Here is a 17,563-nt window from a genome sequence, read left to right on the forward strand (position 1 = left end):
CTGGCAAACTTCATGTATGGAGCTTATGGCTATTACTGAAAAGAAGAGCAGATATATTACTATCTTGGTCACTGAGCATTTTTTTTTAAATGTCAGATGTATTTTGTACATTTTTAGCCGTTTGGTTATTGTTCTTTCTTTAACAGATGAAAATAAACAATTGAGATAGAAAAACATACATTTTTCATTTAGTTTCCTAATAACTCCGCACACTAATAGCTGCCTAATAATGCTGTACATATAGATATTCTCCTGAGAAAGACAAAAAAAAAAGATTTTATAAAATATTCAGGTTTATTAACCTATTTGATTGACCGACAGCTCTGGAGTTGTTAAATAATAAAATTAATCATCAAAATTAGAAATTGCCTAATAATTCTGCACACAGTGTATATGTACAGATGTGACCATCCATATTTTTTTTTTTCATGGCTAGACATATCACAAGATGATCAGGGTGAGATTATCAGATTGGGAAAAAAAAGCCAAGATTTTGTTATACTTGTTCACGTGGGTTTGCTCTGGGTTCTCTGGTTTCCTCCAACTCCCTAAAGACATAGTGATAGGGAATTTGTATTGTGAGCCCCAATGGGGACAGTGATGATCTCTGTAAAGCGCTGTGGAAATTAATGGCACCCTATAAGCAAGTAAAATATATAGAAACACCTAACTATATCCTCCGCATTAAACCATGAAGGAAATAGTCACAAAAACACCAAAAAACTACCATCACACAAGGCCAGTAAAATACATGTAAACTTTATTAATAACCATAAAACAAGTAATCAGTAATGGGTATAACACCACAGCACAGGCAAAACGATGGGACACCCAGGCAGAGACCCCAATAATAATAGTTATAATAATCTTTCCATAGTACAATAAACCGTTTCGCAATGAAATGCTTCGTCCAGGGGTCAAAGGGGGCATTTCATTGCGAAACGCGCGTCGGGTGTGGTGGGTCCCCAGGAGCGCTCCATAGGTAATTATTACATTATTGTTGATCTATACACTTGTATTATTTATTTGTTCATTGTTATTGGCATGTTTGTACAAGGTCACATGACACATTTGCACATGGTTTATTGTACTATGGAAAGATTATTGTATCTATTATTATTGGAGTCTCTGCCTGGGTGTCCCACCGTTTTGCCTGTGCTGTGGTGTTATACCCATTACTGATTACTTGTTTTGTTGTTATAGTTTACATGTATTTTACTGGCCTTGTGTGAAGGTAGTTTTTTGGTGTTCAAGTAAAATATATGTGATATATGTGGTCACCAAGTGGAGCACAGACTGTCAAGGGTTTCGATAGCATTTCTTGATATTGTATTAATTGGTATAGTGAGTAATTGGAGCCCTTGGTGACATTTGCGGAGAAATAACAGTGGTCAAGTCTGTAACGCTGTATCCCTAATAAAATGTTTCCTAGGTCTACATCACCATGTTCTTATAAGTTATAAGTACACGTATCCACTGAATAAAAAGACAAATCTGAATGTCCTGATCCTTTCCTTCCAAAAATTGAAATGCCTTAGGGTACCGTCACACAGTGGCATTTTGATCGCTACGACGGCACGATTCGTGACGTTCCAGCGATATATCTGTGACGTTCCAGCGATCTCGCTGTGTCTGACACGCTCCTGCGATCAGGGACCCCACTGAGAATCGTACGTCGTAGCAGATCGTTTGAAACTTTCTTTAGTCGTCTAGTGTCCCGCTGTGGTGGCATGATCGCATGGTGTAACAAAGGTGTGCACGATATTGTATACGATGTGTGCATAGTAACCAACGGCTTCTACATCGCACATACGTCATGAAATTATCGCTCCAGCGTCGTACATTGCAAAGTGTGACAGCAGTCTACGACGCTGGAGCGATATTGTTACGATGCTGGAGCGTCACGGATTGTGCCGTCGTAGCGATCAAAATGCCACTGTGTGACGGTACCCTTAAGTAAAACTAAGCTAGCAAGAAGCCCCTTTGTTTGTTGTGCCAATAGGGCCATTGTCTGCAAGGACAGCTGCCACCCTTCATCTGCATTGCATAAAGCTCTCAAGCAAACAAGTCTTTGAGATACATTTCCGAGCAGTCCTGTCTTCAGCAGCTCTCTGTAAAGACCACTTTCCACTCTCATTCTGGACAAAAATAATCAAGATTGCATTTTGGAGGCATGGAGATCTGGAGTAAAGGGGTACGGTAGGCTCTTTTTCTAATATATTCTTCTGGCGGAGTCCGGCTGTACCAGAACCTAACTGGCATTGAGATGAATAAAATGTAGTTTCATGCCAGGAGCTCAATAGAAGACTTTGGCTTGTCTAAATTCCAAAGGAATCTCAGGAGTTGTAAGAAATTTTAAGAAGTCTTAATACCATTTTTATGATTATGGTTTGATTCTTATATGATATCAAGGTGATTTGGACTCCTCAACAACAGATTGTCTTTCTGGAGAAGGCCTAGACTTTTGTTGGAGATCTGAAATTAGAATGACCTAATGTGGTTTAGATTACAGATTTACTTTTTGACTTGAAGTCTTTTGTGCTAAACTTCTGATCAGAGAAAGTGATCTCTTTTGGATTTTCTCATGCAAGGTAGATCCATTAGACCTTTTTTTGGAACTTCATAAAGTCTCCAATAAGTTAAGAGATATTGAGTGGACAGCCGGAGGGTGCCTTGTACTGAGCAGATGATATGCACTTTTTGTGACTATGTGGATGTGATATAATGTTGTTGAGATTAGATTTATTCTCGTATGCACTGGATATATGCAGTTAAGACCTGTTTGCACATGCTTATGTAGATCTTGGAAGCATTTAATCTGGGATAACTTTCCGCATATTCTACATAAAGAGTAAATGTGTTGGAAATACATTTGGCTTCAAATAAATGTGTTTCCGAAGGTTATCCATTGATCTGATGCTATGGCGTGAGATCTTAGATTTCTGTTTGTAAGGGCAACGAGGCAATCCACCTACACAGGTCAAGGATCGATCAGGTTTGGTTTTTACCTGTTCAACCCAGTTGTTTCCAGCAGTCAAGCCAGAAACAGCTTTTCATCTCTTCCCTAGGCTGTTAGGGCAAGCTGGGGGTTTTACAATCCATTCTGTAACAGGTGCAATGTACGACTCTTATACATACAAGATATTCTAAAGGTCATCTCGGATCAATTCTTGACACCAATAAGCAATAGTTTTAAAATGCAATTTTTCCATTCCACACATTCTTATACAATTGTATTCAATTGCAATTTATCTTTAAATAAGGATCTCTGTGCTCATCATCTATCAATCCTAGACTTTTTTTTTCCTATGGGCAATGGTAAACGTTTTGATGATTGACTGTAAATTGCTTCCCAATCAAATGAACAGATCAGATGTAAATGAGTCTACACAAAAGACAGACATCCCCTGAAGGCCTGTGCAAATGAGTCCCACTGATGACAACTGATGTCTCCACTCCTCTCCATAAGGTAGACTTCTAACAATGAAAGGTTCAGTAGCAAACAAGAAAGACAGCAATAAAAACTATATAGATATTTCAGTCATTCTCATCTGTCAGGTTGTTCTATCTGGTTAGATGGAATCCCCTTGTCTGTTCCTCAGTAGTTTCCCCATTATCTTTCATAGAATCATATAATGTTAGAGCTGGAAGGGACCTCCACTGTCATCGTGTCCAACCTCCTGCTCAATGCAGGATTCACTAACCCATCTTAGACAGTGTCTGTCCTTCTGTTTGAAGACTTCCATTGAAGGAGACTTCCTAGAGGTATTCAAAGAACATATATCTAGTTGTATTGTCTGACCATAATCAAGCAGACCTTGTACTCAGAATTTTTGGAAAGATTTGTGGGGGAATAAGGGTGGCCATAATGGCTCATTCAATATGTTTACTAACTTGGAAGAAGAGGAGAACCAAAAGACTGAGGTAACATAGTAACATAGTTAGTAAGGCCGAAAAAAGACATTTGTCCATCCAGTTCAGCCTATATTCCATCATAATAAATACCCAGATCTACGTCCTTCTACAGAACCTAATAATTGTATGATACAATATTGTTCTGCTCCAGGAAGACATCCAGGCCTCTCTTGAACCCCTCGACTGAGTTCGCCATCACCACCTCCTCAGGCAAGCAATTCCAGATTCTCACTGCCCTAACAGTAAAGAATCCTCTTCTATGTTGGTGGAAAAACCTTCTCTCCTCCAGACGCAAAGAATGCCCCCTTGTGCCCGTCACCTTCCTTGGTATAAACAGATTCTCAGCGAGATATTTGTATTGTCCCCTTATATACTTATACATGGTTATTAGATCGCCCCTCAGTCGTCTTTTTTCTAGACTAAATAATCCTAATTTCGCTAATCTATCTGGGTATTGTAGTTCTCCCATCCCCTTTATTAATTTTGTTGCCCTCCTTTGTACTCTCTCTAGTTCCATTATATCCTTCCTGAGCACCGGTGCCCAAAACTGGACACAGTACTCCATGTGCGGTCTAACTAGGGATTTGTACAGAGGCAGTATAATGCTCTCATCATGTGTATCCAGACCTCTTTTAATGCACCCCATGATCCTGTTTGCCTTGGCAGCTGCTGCCTGGCACTGGCTGCTCCAGGTAAGTTTATCATTAACTAGGATCCCCAAGTCCTTCTCCCTGTCAGATTTACCCAGTGGTTTCCCGTTCAGTGTGTAATGGTGATATTGATTCCCTCTTCCCATGTGTATAACCTTACATTTATCATTGTTAAACCTCATCTGCCACCTTTCAGCCCAAGTTTCCAACTTATCCAGATCCATCTGTAGCAGAATACTATCTTCTCTTGTATTAACTGCTTTACATAGTTTTGTATCATCTGCAAATATCGATATTTTACTGTGTAAACCTTCTACCAGATCATTAATGAATATGTTGAAGAGAACAGGTCCCAATACTGACCCCTGCGGTACCCCACTGGTCACAGCGACCCAGTTAGAGACTATACCATTTATAACCACCCTCTGCTTTCTATCACTAAGCCAGTTACTAACCCATTTACACACATTTTCCCCCAGACCAAGCATTCTCATTTTGTGTACCAACCTCTTGTGCGGCACGGTATCAAACGCTTTGGAAAAATCGAGATATACCACGTCCAATGACTCACCGTGGTCCAGTCTATAGCTTACCTCTTCATAAAAACTGAGGTGTATAGGCCAATTTTAGATGATAACATACTGGGTAATTGCCTTGGAGCCTCAATGATTTTGTCAACTTGTTGCATGGAACTTTGCCATTTACCTCCTCGAGGACTGGACCAACCTCTTGCATGGAACTCTAGCATTAAGCACCTTAAGGACTGGGTTGACCTGTTGCATCGGACTTTACCATTTACCCTCTCAACAACTGGGACGACCTGTTGAATGGGACTTTACCATTAATGCTCTCAAGGACTGGACCGACCTGTTGCATGGGACTGTGTTATTTACCCTCTTGAGAACTGGACTGACTTGTTGCATGTGACTATACTATTTACCCCCTCGAGGACTGGACCGACTTGTTGCATGGGACTTTACTCCCTGAAGTACTAGACCAAACTTTCATGGAGCTTTACCATTTACCACTTTGAGAATTGGACCAACTGTCTACTCCTTTTTTGCACTAGACTGGCAAAATTATTTAATATTAACTTTTTAACTTTAACTGAACACTTAATGGCGGCAGTGTTTTGTTGACACTGCAGGGTAGTATTCTTTAGGCACTGTATTTTGATTATTTGAAGAATGAACATTATTGGTCGTTGAATATTATTAATAGGGTATAAATGTTCATTCCCCCAAGACTTAAGCTTCTCTGGGATTTCCTGATGATCCTGCAGTGAAGTCGTCACATCCACCATTCATGTGACCACTGCAGCCACTCACTGACCTCATTGGTGTACTGAAAATGATTGACTGCAGTAGTCATGTAATGATAGATGTGATATCATTTCTCTAGGGTCGGTGGGAAAAACTGGATCAGTGGTATTGGAAGAGTTGGGCATTGAACATGTAAATAAAGGCTATTTTAAAGGCCTCCATGCACATTACACTAAAGTCAGCCGAACCAGCAAATATGTATGGGAACATCTGACAGGCTAATGTATATGGGGGGCATTCCGACTCTTTCCTGACAGATTTTGAGTGAATGAAGGATCCGACTTATTGAAGGTTTCCCTTGACATAGAGAATCCAGGTGTGCTCCAGCGTATGGGCGAGATAGCAATAGTTCAAACCATCCTTTTGCCTACACTTATTTAATGTGTATGGGGGTCATAAGATGTGTCAGTGATGTTGGTTGTGAAGAGATGAGTTTCCTTTTGGAGGTGTGAGATTTCTCTCTTTACTGATTGAACAATACAATAAACTGCATAATGTCCCAGTCATTGCCACATTTGCAAGTCTAGTGTCAAATGCTGATTACTATGGAGGAGCTGATAAGGACAACTCAAACAGTCCTTTCTTTGTAGTTTCCATTGGAGCTCTTCAAGTGTAAATTTACACTTGTTGGACCTATCTTAAGGCTGATATTTAGTGTTTTGTGTGATGAGTGACAAGATCATCTCCGCCTCTGATCACAGATTGCTAATCACTTGGGTAAACAGTGTTATCAGCTCAGTTCCTTATCTGTCATGGTATATTTGACTTGTATATCCCCTAGCTATTAACTCCCTATGTAACTGACACAGCGCTGCCCATAAATACCGGGCGGTAGGAAGGAATGGCCTCCCTCTCATATGCCTTGTGATTTGACCTGGATGTTATGATACAGTTTGTATGTATGTATGGCTATTGCTATCATTTGCCTTAAAGTGATATCATGGTCATGTTGGTTTTTGTAGTTTGCCAACCACCCCCACTGCCCTTTATCCCCTACTAATAACTAACAAGAGTCAATCTAGTTGCTCAAGGTTACAAAATAAATCAATAAAAATCAGCAGGTGGTCACATTAATGATCTATAGGCTTCAATTACCATAAATGCAGGCTGGCTATTTACTGAAACTATGGGCTGAGAGGAGGGGGTCTCTTACCACTAAAGGTACCGTCACAGTCAGCGACGCTGCAGCAATATAGACAATGAGCCGATCACTGGGGCGTCGCTGTTTAGGTCGCTGTAGAGACGTCAAACACAGCAACTCCAGAACGATGCAGGAGCGATCCTGTGACGTAACGGCGACTCACTTATCGTTCTCGCTGGTTGTTAGCTCCATGTAAAACATTGCTGACATCGTTGCTTTTGATGTCAAACATGACGATACACGCCGACCTGGCGACGAAATAAAGTTCTGGACTTCTAGCTCCGACCAGCGATATATCACAGCGGCATCCAGATCGCTGCTGCGTGTCAAACACAACGATATCGCTATCCAGGACGCTGCAACGTCACGGATCGCTGTCGTTCTCGTTGTAAAGTTGCTGAGTGTGACGGTACCTTAATACTTTTTGGAAACTTTATGTTTTTGTCCAGAATAATAAAAATGGGCATTCCAAAAAATGGGTTGTATATGATATTGTATATCTGCCACCCTGAATTGAATGAACATGAACAACAATATTAAAGGTTGAATTCATAGAAAGGCATTTGTGGAAGAAAGCAAGTTCTCAGCTGTGGAGGACCAAAAGAGTTCATTAAAGAATATACCGGCATGGTAATAATTTTTTTCACCTTCTAGAGGTATAGGGAATAAAAACGTTTTTATTAACTGTAGGTGCTCCCAACAGAAAGATACTTTTTTCTTATTCTTGGAGAACCCATTTAATGTAAGATCTAACTTCATAATACCTTTAATTAGGAAATCACACTTGGAGTCAGAGTTGTATCTAGGTTTTCTAACACCTGTGGCAAGAATTCATTTGGCGCCCCCTCCACCCTGCTCAATCCACTTGAGTAGTTGTCATGCATCTACTTACATGCCAATGAGATACTTTTCCTGATTCTCTCAATGTTCAATTCTCTCCTCTGTCCCCAGCACTAGTGTTGAGCATTCCGATACCGCAAGTATCGGGTATCGGCCGATACTTGCGGTATCGGAATTCCGATACCGAGTTCCGATACTTTTGTGGTATCGGGAATCAGTATCGGATCCATATTAATGTGTAAAATAAAGAATTAAAATAAAAAATATTGATATGCTCACCTCTCCAGAGGCCCCTGGACATCACCGCTGATAATTGGCAGCATTCTTTGTTTAAAATGAGCGCGTTTAGGGACTTACATGACGTCACGGCTTCTGATTGGTCGCGTGCCGCTCATGTGACCACCACGCGACCAATCAGAAGCCGCAACGTCATTCTCAGGTCCTAAACTCCTCATTCTAGGAATTTAGGACCTGAGAATGACGTCGCGGCTTCTGATTGGTTGCGTGGCGGTCACATGAGCGGCACGCGACCAATCAGAAGCCACGACGTCATTCTCAGGTCCTAAACGCGCTCATTTTAAGCAAAGAAGGCTGCCGGTTACCAGCGGTGATGTCCAGGGGCCTCCGGAGAGGTAATTATATCAATATTTTTTATTTTAATTCTTTATTTTACACATTAATATGGATCCCAGGGCCTGAAGGAAAGTTTCCTCTCCTTCAGACCCTGGGAACCATCAGGATACCTTCCGATACTTGGTGTCCCATTGACTTGTATTGGTATCGGTATCGGCGATATCCGATACTTTTCGGGTATCGTCCGATACTATCCGATACCAATACTTTCAAGTATCGGACGGTATCGCTCAACACTACCCAGCACCTCTTCCCTATCCTCTCATTTCAGCTGGAGACTTTGCCTCATTCTTCATGCAGAAGATTGACAATATCAGAGAAAGCTTCAGCCTTCAGTCCCCACAACCCTTCCTCACAACTGCTCAGCCCTCTTCCTCCAGCTTTTTCGCCATTACAGAAAAACTTCCTCCTCTGGTTTCACATTTGCGTTTTTTGGCGCTGCGTTTTAGCGCAAAAAAAGCATGCATTTTTTTCCTATATTTAACATTAAAAACGCATGCGTTTTTTTGTATGCGTTTTGCCGCGTTTGATGATGCATGTGTCGTTTCTCTGCTTGCGTTTTGTTGCAGAAATGCAACATGTAGTAATTTCTAGAGGCGTTTTTTTTGCCGCAAAAAAACGCATGCGTTTTTTTGCGGCAAAAAAACTTATTGCTGTCTATGTAAACGCATGCGTTTTTAAGCACATGTGTTATGATCTGGTGGCCTAGGAGCAGCATGAGACGGACTCTGGAGAAGGTGGTCCCTGTACTGACCGCAAACCCTGAACCTAGCAGCGCAACTAGAAGTAGCCGTGGGGGGTACCTAACACTCCCTAGACCCCTCGGCACAGCCTAAGATCTAACTACCCCTAAAGACAGAAACAGGAAACCTATCTTGCCTCAGAGAAAATCCCCAAAGGATAGATAGCCCCCCACAAATATTGACTGTGAGAGGAGAGGGAAATAACATACGCAGATATGAAATCAGATTTTAGCATAGGAGGCCATACTAGCTAAAAAGAAAGGATAGAACAGAGTACTATGCGGTCAGTATAAAAACACTAGAAAATATCCACCACAGAATATACGAATCACCACATCTGACTAAAGACATGGGGGGTTTATCTGCATCTCCAGAGAAATAGCTAGGCTGCAAAAAATCCTTCACAGACTAAGCTGGACAAAACAAAAACATGAAAATGCACAGACTATAAGGTCCACAGCAGGTGGACAGCAAAAACAAAGCCAGGACTTATCTTTGTAGAAAAGCACAGCAAACTGGAAAGACCAGCAGGGAAGTGAATCCTTCAAAAACAATGGACAACTGGCACTGACTAAAGGATCCTGCAAAGCTATATACCCCAGTCAGTTTTGCAATTAGTAGATACACCTGTCCACTCCTGCAGTCCAGGCACAACTGCATTACCCTCTACAACCACCGGAGGGAGCCAAAAAGCTGAATTCACAACACACATGCGTTTGGTTGCGTTTTTAAACGCATGCGTTTCCATAGAAAAAAACAAGTCTACACACTGATAAGCCACCCCCACCATCAAGGTGATAAAGGGATCCAAACCCTAACCCTAACCCCCCACCATCAAGGTGATAAAGGGATCCTAACCCTAGGGATCCAAACCCTAACCCCCTACCATCAAGGTGATAAAGGGATCCTAACCCTAGGGATCCTAACCCCCCACCATCAAGGTGATAAAGGGATCCTAACCCTAACCCTAGGGATCCAAACCCTAACCCTAGGGATCCAAACCCTAACCCCCCACCATCAAGGTGATAAAGGGATCCTAACCCTAGCTATTTCTAGTGGGTTTTCTAGTTGATTTTGATGATTGGCAGCTGTCACACACTTCTCATCATGCGTTTCAAAAACGCAAATGCAGGAAAAATGCATGTAAACGCATCAAAACGCCGCATTTTTTTTTACCGCATACGAAAACGCATGCGTCTAAAAAATGCAGCGTTTGCACGCGTTTACATGCATTTTCACCAGCTGCATTTGCGTTTTAAATGCTGCGTTTTTAAACGCAAATGTGAAACTAGCCTAATCTCGAGATCACATCTCACTACCTGTGCATTTGACCCGATCCTGTCCCACTTCATCCCAAACTTCACCACAGTATTCATGACTTCATACCAACCCTACCCCATCTATTCAACCTGTCAATAACAAATGGTGTCTTTCCCTCATACTTTAAACATGCCTCAATAACACTCATACTCAAAAATCCCTCTCTTAACCCATCCTCTGTGTCTAGCTATCACCTCATATCACTTCTCCCATATACCTCAAAACTACTGGAACAGCTTGTCCATCTTGAATTGTCCTCCTATCTCTCCTCCTGCTCCCTCTTTGACCGGATACAATCTGGCTTCTGACCTCATGATTCAACTGAAAATGCTCTAATGTCCCCTATGACTTACTAACCTCCAGAGCCAAGCGACACTACTCTGTCCTCTCCTCCTGGACATCACCCATTCGTACACCACCTTATGATCTCACACCGATCTGTCAGTGTCCCCAAAACTTCAGCTCTAGGACTCCTAATCTTCTCCATTTACACTTTCACCCCTACTCCTCATAGGGTATTTGCACCAATCCACCAAGATCCTTATACTGTGTCTGCACAATCTCCCCCACTCCTCATACTGTTTGCACTAATCCCACACTCCTCATAGTGTATCTGCACCAATCTCCACGGATTCTTATACTGTTTCTACACAAACTCCCCCCACTCCTCATACTGTGTTTGCATTAATCCGCCCACTCCTCATAGGGTGTCTGCACCAATACCCCTCATTCCTGTGTCTGTATAAATCTTACCTTACTCCTCATACTGTGTGTGCACCAATCCCCCCTCATAATATGTCTACACCAGTCCCCCGCACCCACTCCTCAGTGCGTTAACATCAATCCACACCCTGCTGCTTATACTGTGTTTGCACAAATCCCCCTTACTCCAAATATTTTGTCTGCAACAAATCCCCTTCCTCATACTGTGTCCACACCAATCCCCAACATGCCATCCTCAGTTTGTTTGCACCAATCCACGCCCTGCTCCTCACAGAGTGTACACACGAATCTCCTCTAACTCCTCATACTGTGTCTGTACCAATCCCCACACCTCATAGTGTGTGCATCCTAATACTGTGTCCATCTTGATCCTCAAATATTCCTAAATCCACCCCCATTCAATTGCAATAAATGTTTGGTGCCTTCATCTCCAGGGATTACTAGACCAACATCCACCAAGTCTATGCAGAACAGGAGAGTGACGTCAGCAGCATGATCAGATGACCTGGTCATACTGCTGACGCCGCCACGTCCTGGAAGTGCCAGCATTCAGAGCTTCAGTTGTCCGAGATACGCGAGAACAATTGATTGCCTCTCTGAGACAGCTATCAGCTTGACAGCTGGCAATGAGAGTGGCCGACTTCCACTCCGGGGGGAGGAGGGCTGCAAAATGCAACCATCGGGGAGACACATCGGACTACCACATCATGAAGCCCGACGGCGTTTCCTGCTGGGTGCACCTAGGGAAAATGCACCACCTATCCCCCCTCTAGATATGCCCCTGCTTGAAGTAATCACTTTAGAACAGATAAAAAGATAGCAGTGCATAACAGCCAAATTGTGCTCTCATAAGTGCTAAAGACAATTGCCATGAACTGGATAAATAACTGAAGCAGTTTGTAAAGTGGCATTTTGTGTTGTGCTTGCAGGAACCCCATGTCATATTGAGTTAGTTTAGTTGTTCTTGCTTGATTGGTGTATTGCAAACAGGAGAATGTTTGAACATTTTGCTAATAAACTTAATTTTCAATGGGAGATAAATAATTTTGATTACAACTTTAATATTCAAAATATCAGGGGTCAGAGGTAAGACGAGACTGCTCACACTGCTGCCCAACCTGTCTATCTGACTTAATACTGGAGATACTAGGGGTGCTGTGGATATGAAGCTGCTCACACTACTGTCCACCCTGTCTATCTGATCTAATACCAGAGATACTAGGGGTGCTGAGATAAGCTTCTGCTCACACTGCTCTCCTCCCTCTCTATCTGATCTAATAAAGCATTTGCACTACTAAAGCAGGATGGCACCATTGAAGCTCTAAAAAACTATAGGGAGAAAAATACTTTATCTAAAAAACTAATTAAAGCTGCCAAAAAGGAAACAGAGAAGCACATTGCTAAGGAGAGTAAAACTAATCCCAAACTGTTCTTCAACTATATCAATAGTAAAAGAATAAAAACTGAAAATGTAGGCCCCTTAAAAAATAGTGAGGAAAGAATGGTTGTAGATGACGAGGAAAAAGCTAACATATTAAACACCTTCTTCTCCACGGTATTCACGGTGGAAAATGAAATGCTAGGTGAAATCCCAAGAAACAATGAAAACCCTATATTAAGGGTCACCAAGCTAACCCAAGAAGAGGTGCGAAACCGGCTAAATAAGATTAAAATAGATAAATCTCCGGGTCCGGATGGCATACACCCACGAGTACTAAGAGAACTAAGTAATGTAATAGATAAACCATTATTTCTTATTTTTAGGGACTCTATAGCGACGGGGTCTGTTCCGCAGGACTGGCGCATAGCAAATGTGGTGCCAATATTCAAAAAGGGCTCTAAAAGTGAACCTGGAAATTATAGGCCAGTAAGTCTAACCTCTATTGTTGGTAAAATATTTGAAGGGTTTCTGAGGGATGTTATTCTGGATTATCTCAATGAGAATAACTGTTTAACTCCATATCAGCATGGGTTTATGAGAAATCACTCCTGTCAAACCAATCTAATCAGTTTTTATGAAGAGGTAAGCTATAGGCTGGACAACGGTGAGTCATTGGACGTGGTATATCTCGATTTTTCCAAAGCGTTTGATACCGTGCCGCACAAGAGGTTGGTACACAAAATGAGAATGCTTGGTCTGGGGGAAAATGTGTGTAAATGGGTTAGTAACTGGCTTAGTGATAGAAAGCAGAGGGTGGTTATAAATGGTATAGTCTCTAACTGGGTCGCTGTGACCAGTGGGGTACCGCAGGGGTCAGTATTGGGACCTGTTCTCTACAACATATTCATTAATGATCTGGTAGAAGGTTTACACAGTAAAATATCGATATTTGCAGATGATACAAAACTATGTATAGCAGTTAATACAAGAGAAGATAGTATTCTGCTACAGATGGATCTGGATAGGTTGGAAACTTGGGCTGAAAGATGGCAGATGAGGTTTAACAATGATAAATGTAAGGTTATACATATGGGAAGAAGGAATCAATATCACCATTACACACTAAACGGGAAACCACTGGGTAAATCTGACCGGGAGAAGGACTTGGGGATCCTAGTTAATGATAAACTTACCTGGAGCAGCCAGTGTCAGGCAGCAGCTGCCAAGGCAAACAGGATCATGGGGTGCATTAAAAGAGGTCTGGATACACATGATGAGAGCATTATACTGCCTCTGTACAAATCCCTAGTTAGACCGCACATGGAGTACTGTGTCCAGTTTTGGGCACCGGTGCTCAGGAAGGATATAATGGAACTAGAGAGAGTACAAAGGAGGGCAACAAAATTAATAAAGGGGATGGGAGAACTACAATACCTAGATAGATTAGCGAAATTAGGATTATTTAGTCTAGAAAAAAGACGACTGAGGGGCGATCTAATAACCATGTTTAAGTATATAAGGGGACAATACAAATATCTCGCTGAGGATTTGTTTATACCAAGGAAGGTGACGGGCACAATGGGGCATTCTTTGCGTCTGAAGGAGAGAAGGTTTTTCCACCAACATAGAAGAGGATTCTTTACTGTTAGGGCAGTGAGAATCTGGAATTGCTTGCCTGAGGAGGTGGTGATGGCGAACTCAGTCGAGGGGTTCAAGAGAGGCCTGGATGTCTTCCTGGAGCAGAACAATATTGTATCATACAATTATTAGGTTCTGTAGAAGGACGTAAATCTGGGGATTTATTATGATGGAATATAGGCTGAACTGGATGGACAAATGTCTTTTTTCGGCCTTACTAACTATGTTACTATGTTACTATGTAATACTAGAGCTACCAGGGTGCTGAGGTAAGAAGAGGCCACTCACACTGCTGTCCATCCGGTCTTTCTGATCTAATACTGGAGATACATGGGATATAGATTATGTCCAGGTCCCAGCAGTGTTCCCAGGCATCTGTTCTATTAACTGCTAGGACTGCCAAAGCACACGCACACGGGTAACGTACAAACCAGGAAGACAGATACCAGAACCTGACAGGTCCCTGGTCAGACTAGGAAAAGCACTTTTCTGACCTTGGTCTGACCCTGCCTGAACACTGAGGTTGGCACTTTAACGTAATGCAATGGTGCTCCCACTTGAGGGACGTTTACCTTGAATGTACTTAGCAGCTCCTAGGATCCTAGCGTAGTAATTCCCTAAGGAAAAAAGGAATCACATACAAAGCAACTGCAACTAACACAAATAACAGCACAGTAAATGAATCCAACAAAGTCTATCACCAGTAGTGGAAGGTATTTAAGCTGCACCTGAAAAGTGATAGGACAGACAAATAGAGTAAATGAAAAACACCTGTTACCCAAAACCGACAAAGATTACTGAACTAAAAATACCCAAAGAAAAGGTGTATCAGTTATGGCTCAGCAGAGTGAAGCGCTGACCACAGAAGCAAGGGTTCAAATCCAAAAGCATGACATTGCCGTCCTGATGGAGACTGCTCTGCATGATTTATGGAGGATGTCCCATCCTGGGGTGTACAAGTATTCATGTTTCTCGTCCTCTTTCTCTTCTTTGTCAAAAGTAGATCTGGCCTTGGGCAATACACAGATGTTGGGCCTTTTTGGGGAGGTAACGTATATGGCTTGAACAATATCAGATCATTCTCCCATGAGTGTGGTACTTGAGGGTGTGGGATCCTTGCCTGCTAGGGGGTGCATGTGGAGGCTGAACCCATTCTGGCTACATGGCTACATCTTATTGACTTGGATGGATATATAGTGGGAGATATTAAGGAATATTTTAAAATTAATGCTGGGTCGGCTTCTGTATTGATGGTATGGGAGGCTATGAAGGCTTACTTCAGAGGGCTCTGCATTAAAGAGATATCCCGAGTCAAGGCTGAAATGGGCAGGAAGGATCAGATGTTGATAAGAGAGTTGGAGGAGGCTGAGGAGGCATTAATCAGTGATCAGACCCCAGAAGCACAGGAAAGGTTGAAGGTAGCGCATAATAGAGTATGTCAGATGGCAATGAAAAAGGCGAAATGTAAGAGGATGTTTCAAACTGCTAAATATTTTGAGGGGGGGGACAAGCCGGGTCATCTCCATTCTAGAATAGTGGTGGCACAGAGAGACTCCACACATATAGTTGCTTTGAAGGCAAAGGATGGGTCGGAGCATACTGGTTGCGGGGCAATTTTAGAGGTGATGATAGAGTATTATTCGGATCTTTATAAATCGCGGGTACAACCAACGATGGAGGAGGTGGATGGTTTTTTGGCAGAGGTTCGACTTCCTAGACTTTCTAAGGTTGATCAGAGACTTCTTGAAGAGCCGTTTAATTTGGAGGAGCTTGACGCCGCACTGGCCTCTATGCCTAATGATAAAGCCCCAGGGGTCGATGGTATCCCAGGTGAGGTGTATAAAAAATATAAAGAGGTTTAGCTTCCTGCTTTGTTGGAGGTATATGCTGCTGGTCTGGTGGGGGGGGGTTGCCGCGGTCCATGCGTGAGGCAATAATTGTAGTGCTTCCAAAACAGGGTAAGGATCCGACGGATCTGGCTTATCACCCAATCTTGTTATTAACGATAGATATCAAACTCTTGGCCAAAATGTTGTCGTGTTAACAAGGTGATAACGACACTAATACACCGAGACCAGTCCGTTTTTATGCCCAATAGCTCTACAGCATGTAACCTTAGACGATTGTTCCTCAATATGCAGTTAAAGTCAGATAATATGGGTCAGAGTGTTCTGGTGTCTTTAGACGCTGCTAAGGCATTTGATAGTGTGGAATGGCATTTTTTATGGGCGGTTTTGAAGGATATGGGTTTTGGCGAGAGATTTATAAGTTGGGTGCAATTGTTAAATGCGTCTCCAAGAGCCAGGATACGGGTAAATGGGCTCTTGTCAGGGGATTTCCCTTTATATAGGGGCAGGGGTGCCCCTTGTTTCCTCTCTTGTTTGCAATTGCTGTTGAGCCCTTGGCGGCAGCTATACAAAGGGATAGAGACATAAAGCGATTTAGATACGGAAACTATGAAGAAAAGATTGCCCTGTATGCGGACAACGTGTTATTGTTCCAGGAGGATGCGCAGGAGTCTCTGGGGGCCGTTATGAACAGCATTACAAAATTTGGGTCTCTTTCCAGATTATCTATTAATTGTGTTGTTGCCCATGGACGCGGCGGCTCCTCTGGCATTAGACCCTGGGGTTCCCTTAAGGGTGGTACATGAGTTTATATATCTGGGCATTGTGGTTTCAGACAAAATAGAGGACTATGTGCGGCTCAACCTGACTCCTTTGCTTGGGAAATTCCAGCAGAAGATTGGGGCCTAGAAAAAGCTATTTCTGTCGGTCGCAGGTAGAGTTAATTTGATCAAAATGATACTTATGCCTCAGCTCTACATATTGCATAATGCTCCAGTGTGGCTGCCTCAGAGTAAATTTTATAGGATCAATACTCTATTTAGGGACTTAATTTGGAAGGGTGGATGGGCGCGCATCAAATTGGAACATTTGCAAAGGGTGAAGGATGAGGGTGGTCTGGCGGTCCCCAATACATGGATTTACTATATAGCATCTCAATGCCAGCATATGGTAGGTTGGGGAGAATCGGAACAGAGCTCTTTAGCGGGAATAATTATTGAACACGCGGTAGGGAAAGGCTCATTGTTAGCCAGTCTGGAAGCAGGCAGATTCAGAATTAACCCTAAAAAATTCCCAACAATAGCTATAATGGGGAAAGTATGGCAGAAAATTAAGCAATGGAGGGGAGTAACGGAATTTACTAGATATACGCCAATTTGGTTTGATCCTAGATTCGCAAAGCTTATGAGA

The 17,563-nt window shown here is 42.4% G+C and overlaps 1 protein-coding gene across 4 annotated transcripts in view; it reads left to right on the forward strand.

The window, feature by feature from the left end:
• The first annotated feature begins 2,073 nt into the window (after window positions 1-2,073).
• Window positions 2,074-17,563, forward strand: part of ENPP2 (ectonucleotide pyrophosphatase/phosphodiesterase 2) — a 222,248-nt gene continuing 206,758 nt past the window's right edge. For 2 of the 4 annotated variants that reach the window (XM_069731821.1, XM_069731824.1), the window contains exon 1: window positions 2,074-2,194. In XM_069731821.1, coding sequence (XP_069587922.1) covers window positions 2,174-2,194 — 21 coding nt within the window. In that variant the 5' untranslated portion in view covers window positions 2,074-2,173. The remainder of the gene's footprint in view (window positions 2,195-17,563) is intronic. The other 2 variants (XM_069731817.1, XM_069731814.1) reach the window with 2 other exon arrangements.

Source organism: Ranitomeya imitator, chromosome 6, assembly GCF_032444005.1.
Source record: "Ranitomeya imitator isolate aRanImi1 chromosome 6, aRanImi1.pri, whole genome shotgun sequence".
NCBI lineage: Eukaryota > Metazoa > Chordata > Amphibia > Anura > Dendrobatidae > Ranitomeya > Ranitomeya imitator.